General features: G+C 32.8%; 1 protein-coding gene across 1 annotated transcript in view; it reads right to left on the bottom strand.

The window, feature by feature from the left end:
- The window catches only part of LOC150097114 (putative ATP-dependent RNA helicase DDX5), a 226,691-nt gene that overhangs the window by 199,976 nt on the left and 11,852 nt on the right, over nt 1-14,863 (bottom strand). The window contains exons 2-3 of the mRNA XM_090407103.1: nt 392-593; nt 155-251 (exon numbers count right to left, since the gene is read on the bottom strand). Coding sequence (XP_090263229.1) covers nt 155-251; nt 392-593 — 299 coding nt within the window. The remainder of the gene's footprint in view (nt 1-154; nt 252-391; nt 594-14,863) is intronic.

The following is a 14,863-nucleotide window of genomic DNA, read 5'->3' as shown; positions in this document are numbered from 1 at the left end:
ATACACAAAACAAATAACACAGCAATATACATAAAACTTAACCAATTACATCTCTAGGGTGATTCACACGAATAGGCAGCTTTGGAGGGTTGTAATTTGGTTCTATGATTTATTCAGTAAACTGAAGTTCAAACCATGAAGTTCACAACATTACCTGAAAAGTTGCCTTCTTCAAATGAAAACACTGGTTTAGGAATGGTTCTTCCTCTCACAGTTATTTCACTTGACCTTCGAAATGCTTCAACTTCCATCTATAATCAACAGGAATAAAATAGAACTATTTTACCATCAGGAAAAGAAAGAGATTTGGAAAAGCAAAATCAACAAATCGAAATTGCTGCTCATGCCAATTAAATGTTCAACGTGCTAATGTGTTTTACTTAAAACCTACCATAGTTCTTCTTGTAATATTTGGATGTTCCCTATAGAAATCTTTTTGAAATGGCATAAGTCTGGTCAAGTCCCATCGTGGTTTACGTAGCCTATCACCTGGTTGTTTTCCTTTAAAATTCTTTTTTGAACCACCAGCTCCTCCTGCTCGATTCATTTCTCTGAACCCACCAGATGCACCTCCACGATCATTACCAAAATTTCTGAAATAGATAATACTTAAATAGTAAGTTACACCATTCCTAAAATAGTCTACATCATAAAAAAAAAAAAAATCAATAATGTTAATGAAAGGATAACACAGAAGGTTTTGCTCAGAGTTGTGTGAAATATTTCGGTATTCTATTAAAGATCTCCACTCTTTCTAGTTAACAGATATATAATTTATTCAATATTACCAAGTGAGAGCTTACTGCAACAATATCCATATTAATTACTTGTGGATTATGAAACTGTTAATATATAATGAGAATATTAAATATCTATCATCATTTTATAGCCAAAGAAATGAAACAAAATTTCAGTTTTTACCAGTTTATGAGAATAAACTGGTAAAAACTGGCATAGGAGACACACTTTCACCAGGAGCCTATATATTTGCTTTTATTAGGGCACTGATTAGGTTTTACTAGTCAGCTGTTTCCAAATATTGGTTCTTATCAAAGACCTAGGCAGAAACTGGAGGACAAAAACCCTTTGTTCAATAGTGCAGCACTCAGAGTTATATTGTTCAAAATATCCCTTGCTTACACCCTCCTCATATAAAGAAGATGTGAGCAAGGAAATGAGGAGCAGGTTCTTTGCATGGTGAGTGGTTAGTAAGCAGGATAAAAAGTCTGAGAGTGCAGTGAGTGCAGAAAATGAATGAGTTTAAGGCAATTTGATGATCTTTTGAGAGTGTGGAGTTCCTGCAATGAGTTCTGAAACCATGGAAGTCTGATGTTAATAATAATATAACTTTATCATGTAGTACTATCACAGTATACTATAAAACCCTTCAGGATACATGTTGAGAATTGGATGATGTTGATGACATTGTAGTCAGAACATTAAAATTTGTTGGAAGTAGTCAATAAAGCTAGATATTTGAATTGTTAATGTGGAAAGTTCAGGATCACACTGGTAAGATGATTAAGTCATCACAATGGATAACAGCAGTGTTAAAGTCAACACTAATATGTATGAATATGGAAATTATTCTCCAATTTTACAAGACTGATAAGACAACATCTGGGTTATTGCATGCAGATATGATCACCTGGATTTCAAGGAGATAAGGAGACAGATGAAAAAAGATTGTTAAGTAATAACCTAGATAACTGGACTATAATTGTACATATGAGAAAATATGTAAGGGAATTTGATACCATAAACACAAATGAGATTTTGCAGCTTATAGATGATGGAGATGGGACTCTCAGGATCATCCCTGAAAGCTTGCATAGGATGAGGTCCAGGTTTTTCTCATAGAATGTGGCGAGCGTGTGGAATGGGCTATTAGATATGAGTGCATCCTTTGGTAAATGTGTTTACAGGAAATACGATAGGTATTTAAGTAGGAGTGTTCAAATAAACCATCCATCCTTCCCTCCCTCCCAGAGTCCTTGAATCCCTAAAAAGCATTCATAATGATAATGAGTAGATTACTAGCCAAAGGTAATGCTTACTGTTGTGATGAATCAGAAAACACCATAAAAATATATATGGTGCCCCTTAGCGGGCTATATTAGGTATTCTTGGCTGTTGGGCTGAAGTTCTCAAGATGTACGTCTCCCAAATTTGGGGCAGTATTTGTTGAGGTTTGGCATGTTTCTCAGGGCTGAGGCTGATTCTATGAATAGTCTTTCAAATTTATACTTACCGCAGTGTATTACTGTGGCTTTCTTCCACCGTATTCTGTGGTGTGTATCCAGAACATGGTCTGCAAACCCAGAGTGCCTGTACTGGTGAAATCGGATGTAGTCCTTGTGTTCCGAAATTGAATTTCGGAACACAAGTTCTTAAATTAAAACAATTTAAGAACTCTTCATCCCTCATGCCATTTTAAATTCTCATCTCTTATCTAAGCCCTGTTTTTCAAAGCTGTACAAGAGAAGAATCAAGCCTACCACAACTGATTTCATTGAAATCTTCCTGTTCTGTTTATACTAAAGCTCAAAAGAGATGAAATCAACTTATCACACAAAAAACTGTGAAAGGACTAAAGCGAGAGAACTTGTATCAACTTGTGAAGAGAAAGAGTGAGAGAGTAAGGAAGGAGAGATTGAAGTGGTGCTTATGATAGAGATATGATAGAGATGTACAAGTTAATAATGGGTTCTTATAAGATTAATGACAAAAGTTTTTCATAAAATGGTGGGAGATTGGGGTCATCATCCCTGGAAACTATATAAGGAGGGTGTGAGCAGGGAAGTGAGAATCAGTTTATTTGCATGTAGAGTTGTGAATGATTAGAATGCATTGACTTAGAGCATAGTATCTGCAAAGATTTTGAATGTGTTTAAGGTGTGGTATGATGAGCTGTGCATATGACAAAAGGGACCTCAAGTCTGACTCCATGAGGTCTTAGGATAATAATCTCAAAATGGCAATCATACTTTCTGGTCTCTTGCAAAGTTATGGGTCTTATGCAATTCTGCTTTAGCTTTAGGACAATGATGTGTTCTATTGCATCATTATCCATCAAAAGCCAGATCTCTTACTTTTCCTCCAATTCTTGTACTGACAATCCAGGTAACTGTGTCCTCCTGCCATTTCACACACACAACATTCAATGGTCCTTTTGATTTTTCTGTCAGAAAAATTCATATCCATTCCTAAGAAAGGCAACAAATTTTAAATTACCGTCCATTTTCTTTCTCTTCAACTCTTTCTAACATTATGGAGAAATCCTTTAAGGATAACTTCTATACTAACTGAAAACATCACATCTAAATAACTGTCTTGTATGGATTGCATCGCCCATCAACAACACGGAATCCCCTAACTTATGTTATTCATCTGTCGATAAATGCCACGGAAAAGTATGAGTATCTCAATTTTCTGATTCTGCAGCACTGGGTTGTCAGAATTCTTTCTTTCATCACACATTATGAATGATGGTGGATGGATCATTATCAAACTTTGCAACCAATACTGGGCTTCACTGCAATGCTATTCAATTCACAGATTTATGACACTCTTATTGTTGAATTCTTAGAGCCCTCAATGACAAACCTTGCACTACAGAAACAAATTTCCAGAATATCTACTTTTATAACTCTAAATTCTGATGACCAAACTTTTCCTTAGAGAGGTTCTAACAAATTTGTTAATTTCACATCTTATTTATTGACAAAAAGAACCCTTTTCTTCTACCAATTAAAACAATGTTGTTAAGCTCAGTAGCCATTTCTAAACTGCAGCCAATACCACCTGCTTTCTCAGAACTTTTCTCAATTTTTAGATGAGATTTTTTTTATGATATTCATGGTATAAATTATAGAAATCAGATGAATGATGTGACCTGTAGCAGTGTCTGCAGCATTTTACCTACCCCCCCTTTACAACCATGTCCTCCACTTTGGTCTAACTATACAAAAACCATGAGGAGAGAGGCTCTGAAACAATAAAAAAAGAAAAACTATATACCAAATTATTCTTCTTTATTCCTTCTACTACTGTTTCTGATAGTCTTCCTGCATATATTTCCTAAAGAGTACAATGTATGGATCTTTTTTCTCATCTACACTACATTGTATTGTACCATAGATTGTACAATACAATCTTTTGTGCATGTACCATAAAAAAACAGTTCAACGTAGATGAATGAAGTAAGATGAAGAGAATTCACATGAAAAGAGTAGACTTTTCCTCCATCTTAGTTTGAATGGGTTGATTTGCAGACTATGCATCTTAGGAGAAAGCCATGTTTTATCAAAATCAGTTGAACAATACAACTAGTAAGGATGCACTTTTCACTTTACTCTGATCAGGCTTAATTCTTTAGACCTAGATTTCAAATTTAAACAACTCATATAAAATATAACTATATTCCAAATTTTATCAAAGCTGATTGAACACATCACCTCCAGAGGAAGTACCCTTAACATCCCCTCACTTGGTGTGATTATGCTAAATTTTTGAAAAATTTGAAAGCATTCATCAACATAATAAACATTAAATTTGATCCAAATTTAATGGTGCCTCTAAAAGAAGAGGGGAAAAAAAATACATTTTTTGCTATTTTCAAAATGTTCTGTTTACCGTATATTCTGGCGTACAAGTCAACCTGGCATATAAGTCGATATTGGAATTTTTTGAGTTTTTATAGTATACTCGTCATATAAGTCGACTCAAAAAATTTCTTTAAAATTAAAATTATGACAGTTTTTAAGTAAAATTTTTATACAGACATCAACCACCAGGATCATAACTGCATTTTTGGTCCTTCCATTCTTTGTTTTAGCAAAAGATATAAAATACCTAGTTGACAAAAGAAATTTTATTTTGTATTGACCAGTTGACCAATAGTGAACTAAAGTGCAATGGTTCCTTTTAAAAGAATGAAATATGACGCGAGTTTTAAGTGCAAAGTGATTAAATTTGCAAAAGAAAATACTGTGTTGCTGCACGTCAGTTCGGAGTAAACTAAAAAGTAGTTCGCGATTAGAGAAAAAATGAAACTTTAATAATGAAAATGCCAAAAAATAAGTGCACATTACGGAAAGGAATTTGTAAGTGGCCTATTCTGGAAAATAATGTTGCAGATTGGGTTCGAGAAAATTGCCAAAATGGACTCATTATAACGAGAAATAATATTCATTTATTTGCTTCGAAGTGGGGCAAAGCAAATAAAAAGGACAGTGAAAACTTCAAAGCTAAAGTGAGTTGGTGTAGCCAGTTTATGGAAAGGAAAAATTTAGTGCTTCGACTAAAAATGAAAATTGCACAGAAGCTGCGGATTTGGATGATAAGTTAAGTTTTCAAAGATTTATAACTGCTAAAAGAAAGCAAAAAAATTATTTATTGTCTCAAATCAGAAATATGTTCAAATCCCATTTAACAGAGAGCACAAAATCTTTAAGAGAGAATAATACCAATATGGCAGTGATTCCACGTTACCTGCACTAGTGCAACCGTTGGATGTTTGTATAAACAAGCCATTTAAAGACAGTTTATGAAAACAGTGGAATGCGTGGATGCAAGAAGGAGAGAAAAGTTACACAAAAGGAGGACAAATGCGACATGCGTCTTTGGTAACTATGTGTGAATGGGTAGTGAAAGCATGGGATGAAATAAAACCAGATACAGTAATAAAATCTTTTAAAAAATGTGCTATATCTAACAAATTAGATGGCTTGGAAGACGATTTTGTTTACAATGATGATGAAATTGATGCTAAATCTGATGGAGAAAACGAATATAATTTATATGATGATATACCGGAAGAAATTACAGAACCAGAGTACAATGAACTTTTCATACATTCAGACAGTGAAAATTAAATTTTAATTATGTAGTTACCTACCTATTTTCTTTTGTAAATAAATAATTATATAACATGTAAATAATTTTTTCTGTAAATAAATTTGATATAAGTTGAAATATTTTTACTTATTTACCCTTTTTGTATATTGCTAATAAATTTAACAGAGTATGATACGTACTAGTTTTTTCTTGGAAAGCAATCAATTTTTGACCCGGTGTATAAGTCGACATAAAAAATTTAGTACTTTTTTTCAATGCTGAAAAGTCGACTTATACGCCGGAATATACGGTAATTATTATTAGATCTCCAGAATGTCAACAACTTATCTAGGAAGGAATAAGGAAATGAGTTTAAGAAAAAGGAATACTTTTTCTTAAACTCATTCACACTAGATGCAATCACTACTTCAACAGGTACACTATTTCACTTACTCATAGTTCTACGAAACCCAGGAGACCAAATCTGGGCACAGTAGTTCAGATGAGGTCGTATCAAGGCTTTGTAAAGAGACAAAACGACTTCCATATCCTTATAATGTCCAATGTTTGTTTCAACATCACAATTAGCTTTATGGGTTATATTTGCAATTTTTGTAATGTGACCTTTTAAGTTCAACTTTTTATCCACCATAACTCCAAGATCTCTAACCTCATCAGTTACCTCAAGCATAATCCCACTAATATAATATGCAGTTACACAACATCAGACCAAAGAGCATAACTTTACATTTACTAACATTGAAGTGACAACCAATTTCATTTGCCCACACTTCCAGCTTATTCCAATCACCTGATAAATGCTATATATCAATAGCATCTCTGATTGCTCTGCCTATCTTTGCATCATCACCAAACAACTGAAGATCTCCTATCAGCCCCTTTCAATATCATTAATGTATATAATAAACAACAGTCCAAAGACAGATTGCCGAGGTATACCACTGATCGTTTTATTTTATTATACTTCGTACTGATAGAGCCGTACTACTCTTACATAATGTCCAAAAGGACTTAAGAAGGCCGATTGGTATCCTATTTGTCATGCATTGATGGTACCACCAGGTCACCAGAAATAAATGAAATAACTTTAACATCACTCTTAACATCAAAGAAATAACTTTAACATTCACTCTTAGATAAACCTAAAGACAAGTCTCTATGGCTAGCGGCACTCCACATGTCGTTCATAGAGACGGTGTCGCTGGTAAAACAAGGAGCTGCCCCAAACTCCTCTGCTATTTGCCTGACAAGGTCAGCATTTCACTCATAGTACTGAACCTTGCTCTTATGGCAATAGGTAAGTGAGTGCCCAGTACTCACTACCTAACATCAATCATCACCATCTGTCCCCATTACTATATCTGGCTTTTAATGCCAGAAGTTGTTCTATAGTGTGGTTCAACTGTGGTCTCCCAACCTTTGTTATTAAAACGGTTAGCCAATATGGAGACCACAGACACCATGTGTCTGGAAACAGCAATGAGAAATATGAGACAAAAGTCTTGCTGTAACGGCAGCCAGCCCTACAGCTAATGTCTTCACTGCCCTATCGAGCTGTGCAGACCCTAGTGGACAGGGCATTTATTCTAGTCCTCATTAAATCAATGAATTAAATACCACTGGTCACCTTAAATCTGGTGATTCACATCCCCCATATACCACTTTCCAACAGTTGTCCATCAGCCACCCACTTATCCAAGCCAATACGTTATATTCCAATTCCATATTCTCTAGTTTATGCAACAGCCTTTCATGTGGTATCCTATCAACTGCCTTGGCAAAGTTGAACAGTATCAGGGTATGTCCATTCCCTTTATCCAATATAGTTGTAACATGATTATAACATGAGCAAATTTTAAGAGATGACCTCCCTTTAGTAAACTATGTGGTTTGTTACAAAGTGTATCCATCTGTTTCGGTATGAGAGTTTTTATTAACTGCTCTAAAATCTTTACAATTACTCCAGAGATACTGACAGGTCAATAACTAGACATCAATCTGCACTACCCTTGTGTAACGGGATTATAATTCTTTCCATTCCAATGGGATCTTTCTGAGCTGACTCATACGGGTATAGACCAAATTGGTCTGTTCCGGTCTCATTATCCATCCAATATCCTTTTTTGAGGTCTATAGAACTTTCTCTTTCCAATTGGCTTATAATTTAGTATTTGTTCAGGATATCAGGTGTTGACATTTCGGTTTTCATGTTTTATCCATTTTTGTTTATAACTGTTTAGTTTTTCTTCTATTGATTTTGATTTTAGTTCTTTTAAAACGTCTTTGTTCCTTTTTGGTCTAATAATGTGTATTTTAAGGTTCTTCTCATAAATCTCATTACACTTCTTTTTATTCTTTGTTTATTGCCCATATTTCACTGCCATATAATAATGTGGGCACTGCTAAAGTATTGTATATTTTCAAGCGTGTTTCTTTTTGTACTATATTTGAATTGAGTGTTCTATTTATCAGGCATAATAATCTGTAAAAATTTTGAAGTTTTTAATTTGATGTCTTTTTCTCCTTCATATGATATTTCACATCCAAGATAACTGAAAGTATTTATCTCTTTTATTATTAATAACTATTTTACTTCTAACTGGTATATAAACGTATTTTGTCCACAAAATGCCATTGTTTTAGTTTTATCTATGGATATTTTCATTCCAAACTGTTCTACTATAACGTTTAAATTATATATTGCTTTTTGTAAATTGTCTTCCTTATCTGATATTATTACGTGATCTGAAAATAATAGTGTATTTATTTTGTTATTCTGGGAAATTTCTATACCTGGATTGTTTAAGGCAGCGGTTGCCAAAGTGGTCGACATAACATTATTAGGGATTGACAGAAAAATATAAGACATCATTGTACGGGTAATATTTAATTTGGTTAACTTGGATTACCTCCATCCTGAATCACAATGCAATTAAGAGTGAATCGTGGGAACAGTGACATGAATAGGACCTGTAAGATGGAGCAAGGTCAGGAAAATAGTTACGGAAGCCAATCAAGTAGGCCAAAATGACGTATTTACCAATAATGGATGTCGGTGGTTCCCGCCTGGCCGGCGGGAATGACCAATGAGATTGCAACACGCGCGTGGTTACTTAGTTACTTATACTTACACGTATTCGATCCCAGTCTCATTTTTGTGCATCGACATACAAGTGACCATTAATGTTCTAAAATTAATCAACATACATATTATAATTCAATCGTTATTCATTCACGAACTAAACTTCTCTATGTTGAAGAGTTGAGCAGGGCTGGTAGTTTTGTACATCCTATAGAAATATGTGAGTAGGTATATTATTTAGACTTATTACTTTTGCTTACTGACTTCAATTTTAATCGTTTTGTTACAACCCCAGCAACCACAATTTCAGCTTCAGATTCTAAAACGATATGCAGACAATATTCGTTACAATATTTGAAACTTGGGTTTATTGCTTCATTAAGAAACAAAACAAGGCCTATGTGTCTTCTTTGTGAAAAAACTTTTAGTAACGATGCAATGAAACCAGCAAAAATGAAAGATCATCTTCAAAGACTCCATCCCGATAAGAAAGATAAAGATCTTGACTTTTTTAAAGAACTGAAAGAGAAATACACACATCGACCAACTATAAAATCATTTATGAAAGCACCTGTCGAAGCTGACAATAAACAAGGATTAACAGCCTCCTACAATATTTCTTTTAATATAGCAAAAAAAGGAAAACCATATACAATTGCAGAGGACATTGTTATACCCACAATCAAAGAAGTAATTGAAACCATAATGAAAAAAGATTCTGGCCCTGTTTTAAAATGCTTACTTACCATTGAGTGTGAATACTGTGAAAAGATGTATTGGTGAAATGGCTGAAGATGTAGAAAAAACTAGTATCAGAACTCAAAAATAGTAAGTTCTTCATCCAACTTGATGAATCTACATTCGATAGTTCTATTCTTATGACTTATGTAAGATATTATAGTAAAACTAAACATCAACAGAAAAATCAAAAACTATGGCCTTTAAAGGACAAGATCCAACAAGAACTAAAATAGTAATAGATAACAAGATCTTAGAACAGGTGAATTCATTTAACTACCTAGGATGTACGATCACATATGAAAATGAAAAAGATATAAACGTAAAAATTGCAAAATATCAGGTGTAATTAACTCTATATTTAAACCAAACCTAGTTCAAACCAGACTAAAAGTATACAATACATTAGCCCCAACAGTCTTATGTATGGAAGCGAAATCTGGACAATAAAACAAAAAGACAAACAAAGATTAACAACAGCAGAAATGAAGTTTATGAGAAAAACTGCAAAGTATACCCTATTTGATCACAAAAGAAATTAAGAAAGAATTAAACAAAGAACCAGTAATAGAAAAAATTAAAAAATATAAACATAAATGAATGGAACACGTTCAAAGAATGAATACAGAAAGATTACCAAAACAAGCCTTAAAATACAAGCCATTAGGAAAAAGAAAACCAGGACATCCTCTTAAACGATGACTACCAAGGCCGGAACAGGCCAGGCCTAAATCCTTGATATGCATGATGATGACTAAACATCAAATTATCGACGAATTTTTATTTGCATAATATCTTAAAAGTGATGGAACGGGGTTGACAATTTTTCAGCGATTGAAGGAATATTTAAATAAGTATGATATTCCATTTACTAATATAACAGCAGTAGCTATAGATGGCGCACCTGCAATGGTGGGCCGTTATCGAGGTTTTGTTGTCTTTCTGAAAGAAAAGTTCAAAATGTACGTACTATTCACTGTGTGTTGCACTGAAACCATTTGGTGGAAAAAACTCTCAGTGACGAACTGCATGATACTCTAAGAGTGTGTATTAAATCTATTAATCAAATTAGAGCTCATTCTCTTAAATCGCAATTGTTTGCCAAACTTTGTGAAAAAAAGGATGAAGTATCAAACCAATTACTCTTGCATACTGAAGTAAGATGGTTGTCTAAGGTGCAAGTCTACAAAGATTTGTTGAGTTGTTCGACTCAACCCTAGAGTTTCTTACAGATTAGCATCTGTTTTGTTTTTGAGTGATAAACTGAAGAGAAATAAGAATCATATTTTCTACTTGGCAGACTTATTTTCAAAATTTAATGACATACAGACCAGTCTACAAGGTAAAGATGTCACGATTATTCAATCTCGGACGATTCTTTTAGGCTTCCAAGCTAAATTAGCTTTATTTAAATCATCATTGTTATGAAAAGATTTTCAGTACTTTTGGAATCTACGGCAATTAGAAGTAAAAGATGAAGACTTAGAAATATACACAAAACATCTTCAAAATTTGAGCGATTTTAAATTGCACTTTGCAGATTTTGAAAACATACACATTCCAGATTGGGATATCACACCATTTTCTACAGATATTGAAAATATTGAATGTAACTTACAAAATGAACTTATTGAATTGTCAGTTGATCTTGAAGCAAAGACGTTTTTTAAAAATAGGACTTTAAGTTACTTTTGGACGAATATAAATGTTGTAGAAAAATATCCAAAACTTTCTTAAGTGATACTCCCCTTTTTGCTTGCATTTCCAAGCTCATACATGGTTGAAGCTGGTTTCAGCCATATTAATTCCATTTTAACAAAACAAAGAAATAAGCTAGATATAGAATTCCATGGTGATTTAAGGCTGAAACTTACTAATCTTGTCAAGAGTCATGAAGCACACCCTTCACATTGACAATGTTAGTAAATTGTATACTAAGTTAATAAAAGTCTTATTTTAATATACAAGGAAGATTGTATTATTGTTATTTTGTTATCTAAATTAAATTTTATATTTTATATATTATTTATCCCTCCGATCAAATATGTAATGTTAAGGACGTCAAAAACAAAAATGTACCCCTTTGACGTTAAGCAAATATAATAATATATACTATATTATACATACAATAAACAATCTAAAAACTCGCATAAGCATCTTTTTTGCTTGTCCTATTATAATTATGTAATAGTAAAATAGAGGGGGTCGATAAAAAGTCAAGAAACTCTTAAAGGGTTGACGGTCAAAGACGTTTGCCGACCCCTGGTTTAAGGTGTTCCACTGTATTAATATTTCATTATGTAAATATTGAAAAGTGTTGGAGACAGAGGGCATCCCTGTCTTACTCCTTGGTTTATAGATTGTTTTTCAGACATTTTTTCATTTAGTTTTATTTTATTATCTTTGTATATATTCAATATTGTTGCATGTAGTAAAATATGTATATTTATTCTTTGTAATACATAAAACTGCATATATCTTTTTACTTTGTCCAATGCTTTTTCGTAATCTAAAAACAAAAGATGAGTTTCTAAAGTGCATTATCTTCTTTTTTCTATAAGTAGTTTAAGACAGAAAGCTTCATCCATTGTAGAGCATCCTTTTCTAAATCCATTTTAACATTCTAATATTTTTTCAGTGTATATTTTCAGTTTGTAATTAAATATTCTACTATATATTTTGTGGCATGTATTCAATAACTAATACCTCTGAAAGTTTGTTTTTCACTTGGTTAGACTATAATAAATTTAGTTCAATCCTTTATCCAAGTGTGAGCAAACAAGTAGCTTGATCCACCTTTGCTACGAGTTTCCCAGTGTTGTACTACCTTACCCCAGTAAGGTAGTACAACACCATATTCAGTCCTGAAGATATTTTCAGGCACAAACTTTGTTTGCTCACACTTGGATAAAGGATTAAACAAAATTTATTATAAACTAATACCTCTGTAATTAGAGATTTGGTTTTATCCCTTTTTTTAAATATAGGCATTACTATACTTGTATTCCATTCTATTGGTATTTGTCCATTTGTATATATTTTATTTAAAAATTTTAATCTGATGAAATTTTTTTCCAGTAAATTTATACAGTTCAGAGTTTATCCCATCTTTTCTTGCTGATTTGCCTTTTTTTTTTTAAATTTTATTTCAGTTGTCCTTTAATTCCTTCATTGTTATTAAATAATTTAAAGCATAAGTTTCTGGCGTAATTTTTTTTTATGCCAGTATTATCTGTCCAAAAATCTGTAAAGTAATCCTAGAATTCTTTTATATCTATTTCACAATTTATATTTGCAGTTTCTTTTATATCTACATTCGTGTGTTTTAGTTAAGCACTGGGTCTTATTTTGTCATTTTCTAGATATGATAAAAAATTTTCTCAGCTTTCTCTGTGTCTCTTTAGGTTATTGCTCGTCTTTTCTTATATTCAATTTTTGGTACTTCACCATCTTTTAAAAGCTAGCTTTTTATTTTCAATTACTGTTTTTATTTCATTGTCCCATATATGTGATTTTTTATTTTTATGATTTTTTGTGTGTTCCTAGACTTTCATGTGCTGCTGATGCAATAATCTCTTTTATATTATTCCATTCTTTCTCAAAGTCTTCATTTTCTTGTATTTTTTCTAAGTAGTTATTAATCCTCTGTTGGTATAAATTTCTTATACCTGAATCATTTAGTAGTCTTACTTTGTAATTAGATTTTGTTTCTCTAGTTTGTTTATTTTTTTGTAACCAGTTAGGTGGAAACCTTAGTTTTGCCTGCACTAAATAGTGATCTGTGTCAGTTTCTAGTGCTCTTCTGACTTTAACATCTAAGAAGAAGTATGCTGCTTCTCATTTGCAATATTATTATTGATTTTATATTATATTATTGATTTTTGTCCTCTTGCACACCATGTATATTTTTATGTTTGTAAAATGTATTCATTATTTTTAAATTATTATATAATCAATAAGTCTCTATCCATTTTTGTTCACTGTTGGTTCTCCAAATATTTGTATTTTATTGTTAATTTTTTTTCCTATTCTGGCATTAAGATCTCCGGCTGTTTTATTTAATTTTTCATATATTCCTTGTAACTCTTTGTAAAAGTAATCATTTTCTTCTCCTTTTCTTTCTTCAGGGGTATACTCAGCCAACTGTTAAATTTTCTTTATTTAATTTTAATTGCACTTCTAATATTCTTTCATTCCAGTATGTATAATGAGGAATGAAAGAATATTAGCTGACTCAAATTATACAAACATGTCAACAGTGTAGACAATTTGGTTAAACACTGCTTTAGCACACATACTGATATCACATCTGTCCCACTTGATGAATTCTTGACCAGTTTGTACAACAGCTCTATAACCTCCTCCTCAACCAGGTTATGAGATCTTGGTGAAGCAAGCACTCATTATTTGAACTACCTCATCTCTGATACTAGAGTACTATCTACATTCAATAAAGTTATTCTTCCACATTTATTCTTTTTTTACTTGCAGTATAACAATAAAATTCTTCTGAGTTGCCTTTGGCCTGTGCAGTGAATTTGTTTTCATACTCCAACTTAGCTTTCTGTATAATACTCTTAACTTTTCTGGCCTGAGATTTATATATTTCATAACTCCTTTCACTCTTATTCTCACGATATTCCTTCCACATAATCTTTATAGATCTCTTGTTTAATGAGATTGCACATCCATTTCACTTCCATTCTATTCGTTCTTTAACATTCTTGCTGGCAAAGGTTGGTTGATTGGTAGAGCCTCTGCTACTAATGGCTCAATTAAGTAAGTTTGAGCGCGGTTAGTAGTTGGAAGGGGACCAATCGTTCGATGCTGTTGGCACACTCTCCCTTGATGAGTCTTTGGACTCCCTAGAGGTGTCAAATAATAATAATAATTAAACACCTTTACAAAGCTTCCCAAAGTTGTTGAATTGAAGGATAATCTGCTTTTCAAAGCAGATTATCCTTCAATTCAACAACTAAATCAAACTGATACTAAACCAAAGACAGTATTCTCTTGAGTTTGTTATAATTTCCAGATTTGTAGTTCAGCATATAACATGTCCTGATTGGAACATCCATATAATCAACTACTTCCCAGATCAGTACAGCATGATCACTGTCACTAAATGCTAGCAAAATAGTCAAATCCTTAGCTGAGTGTAATTGAATATATATTTAAACGTGT

This window comes from Typopeltis vanoorti, chromosome 17 (genome assembly GCF_054136105.1).
Source record: "Typopeltis vanoorti isolate ZY-2024b chromosome 17, IOZ_Tvanoo_1.0, whole genome shotgun sequence".
In the NCBI taxonomy this organism is placed as follows: domain Eukaryota; kingdom Metazoa; phylum Arthropoda; class Arachnida; order Uropygi; family Thelyphonidae; genus Typopeltis; species Typopeltis vanoorti.
The sequence above is the reverse complement of the archived record's forward strand: the minus strand, read 5'-3'. Positions and strand labels throughout refer to the sequence as shown.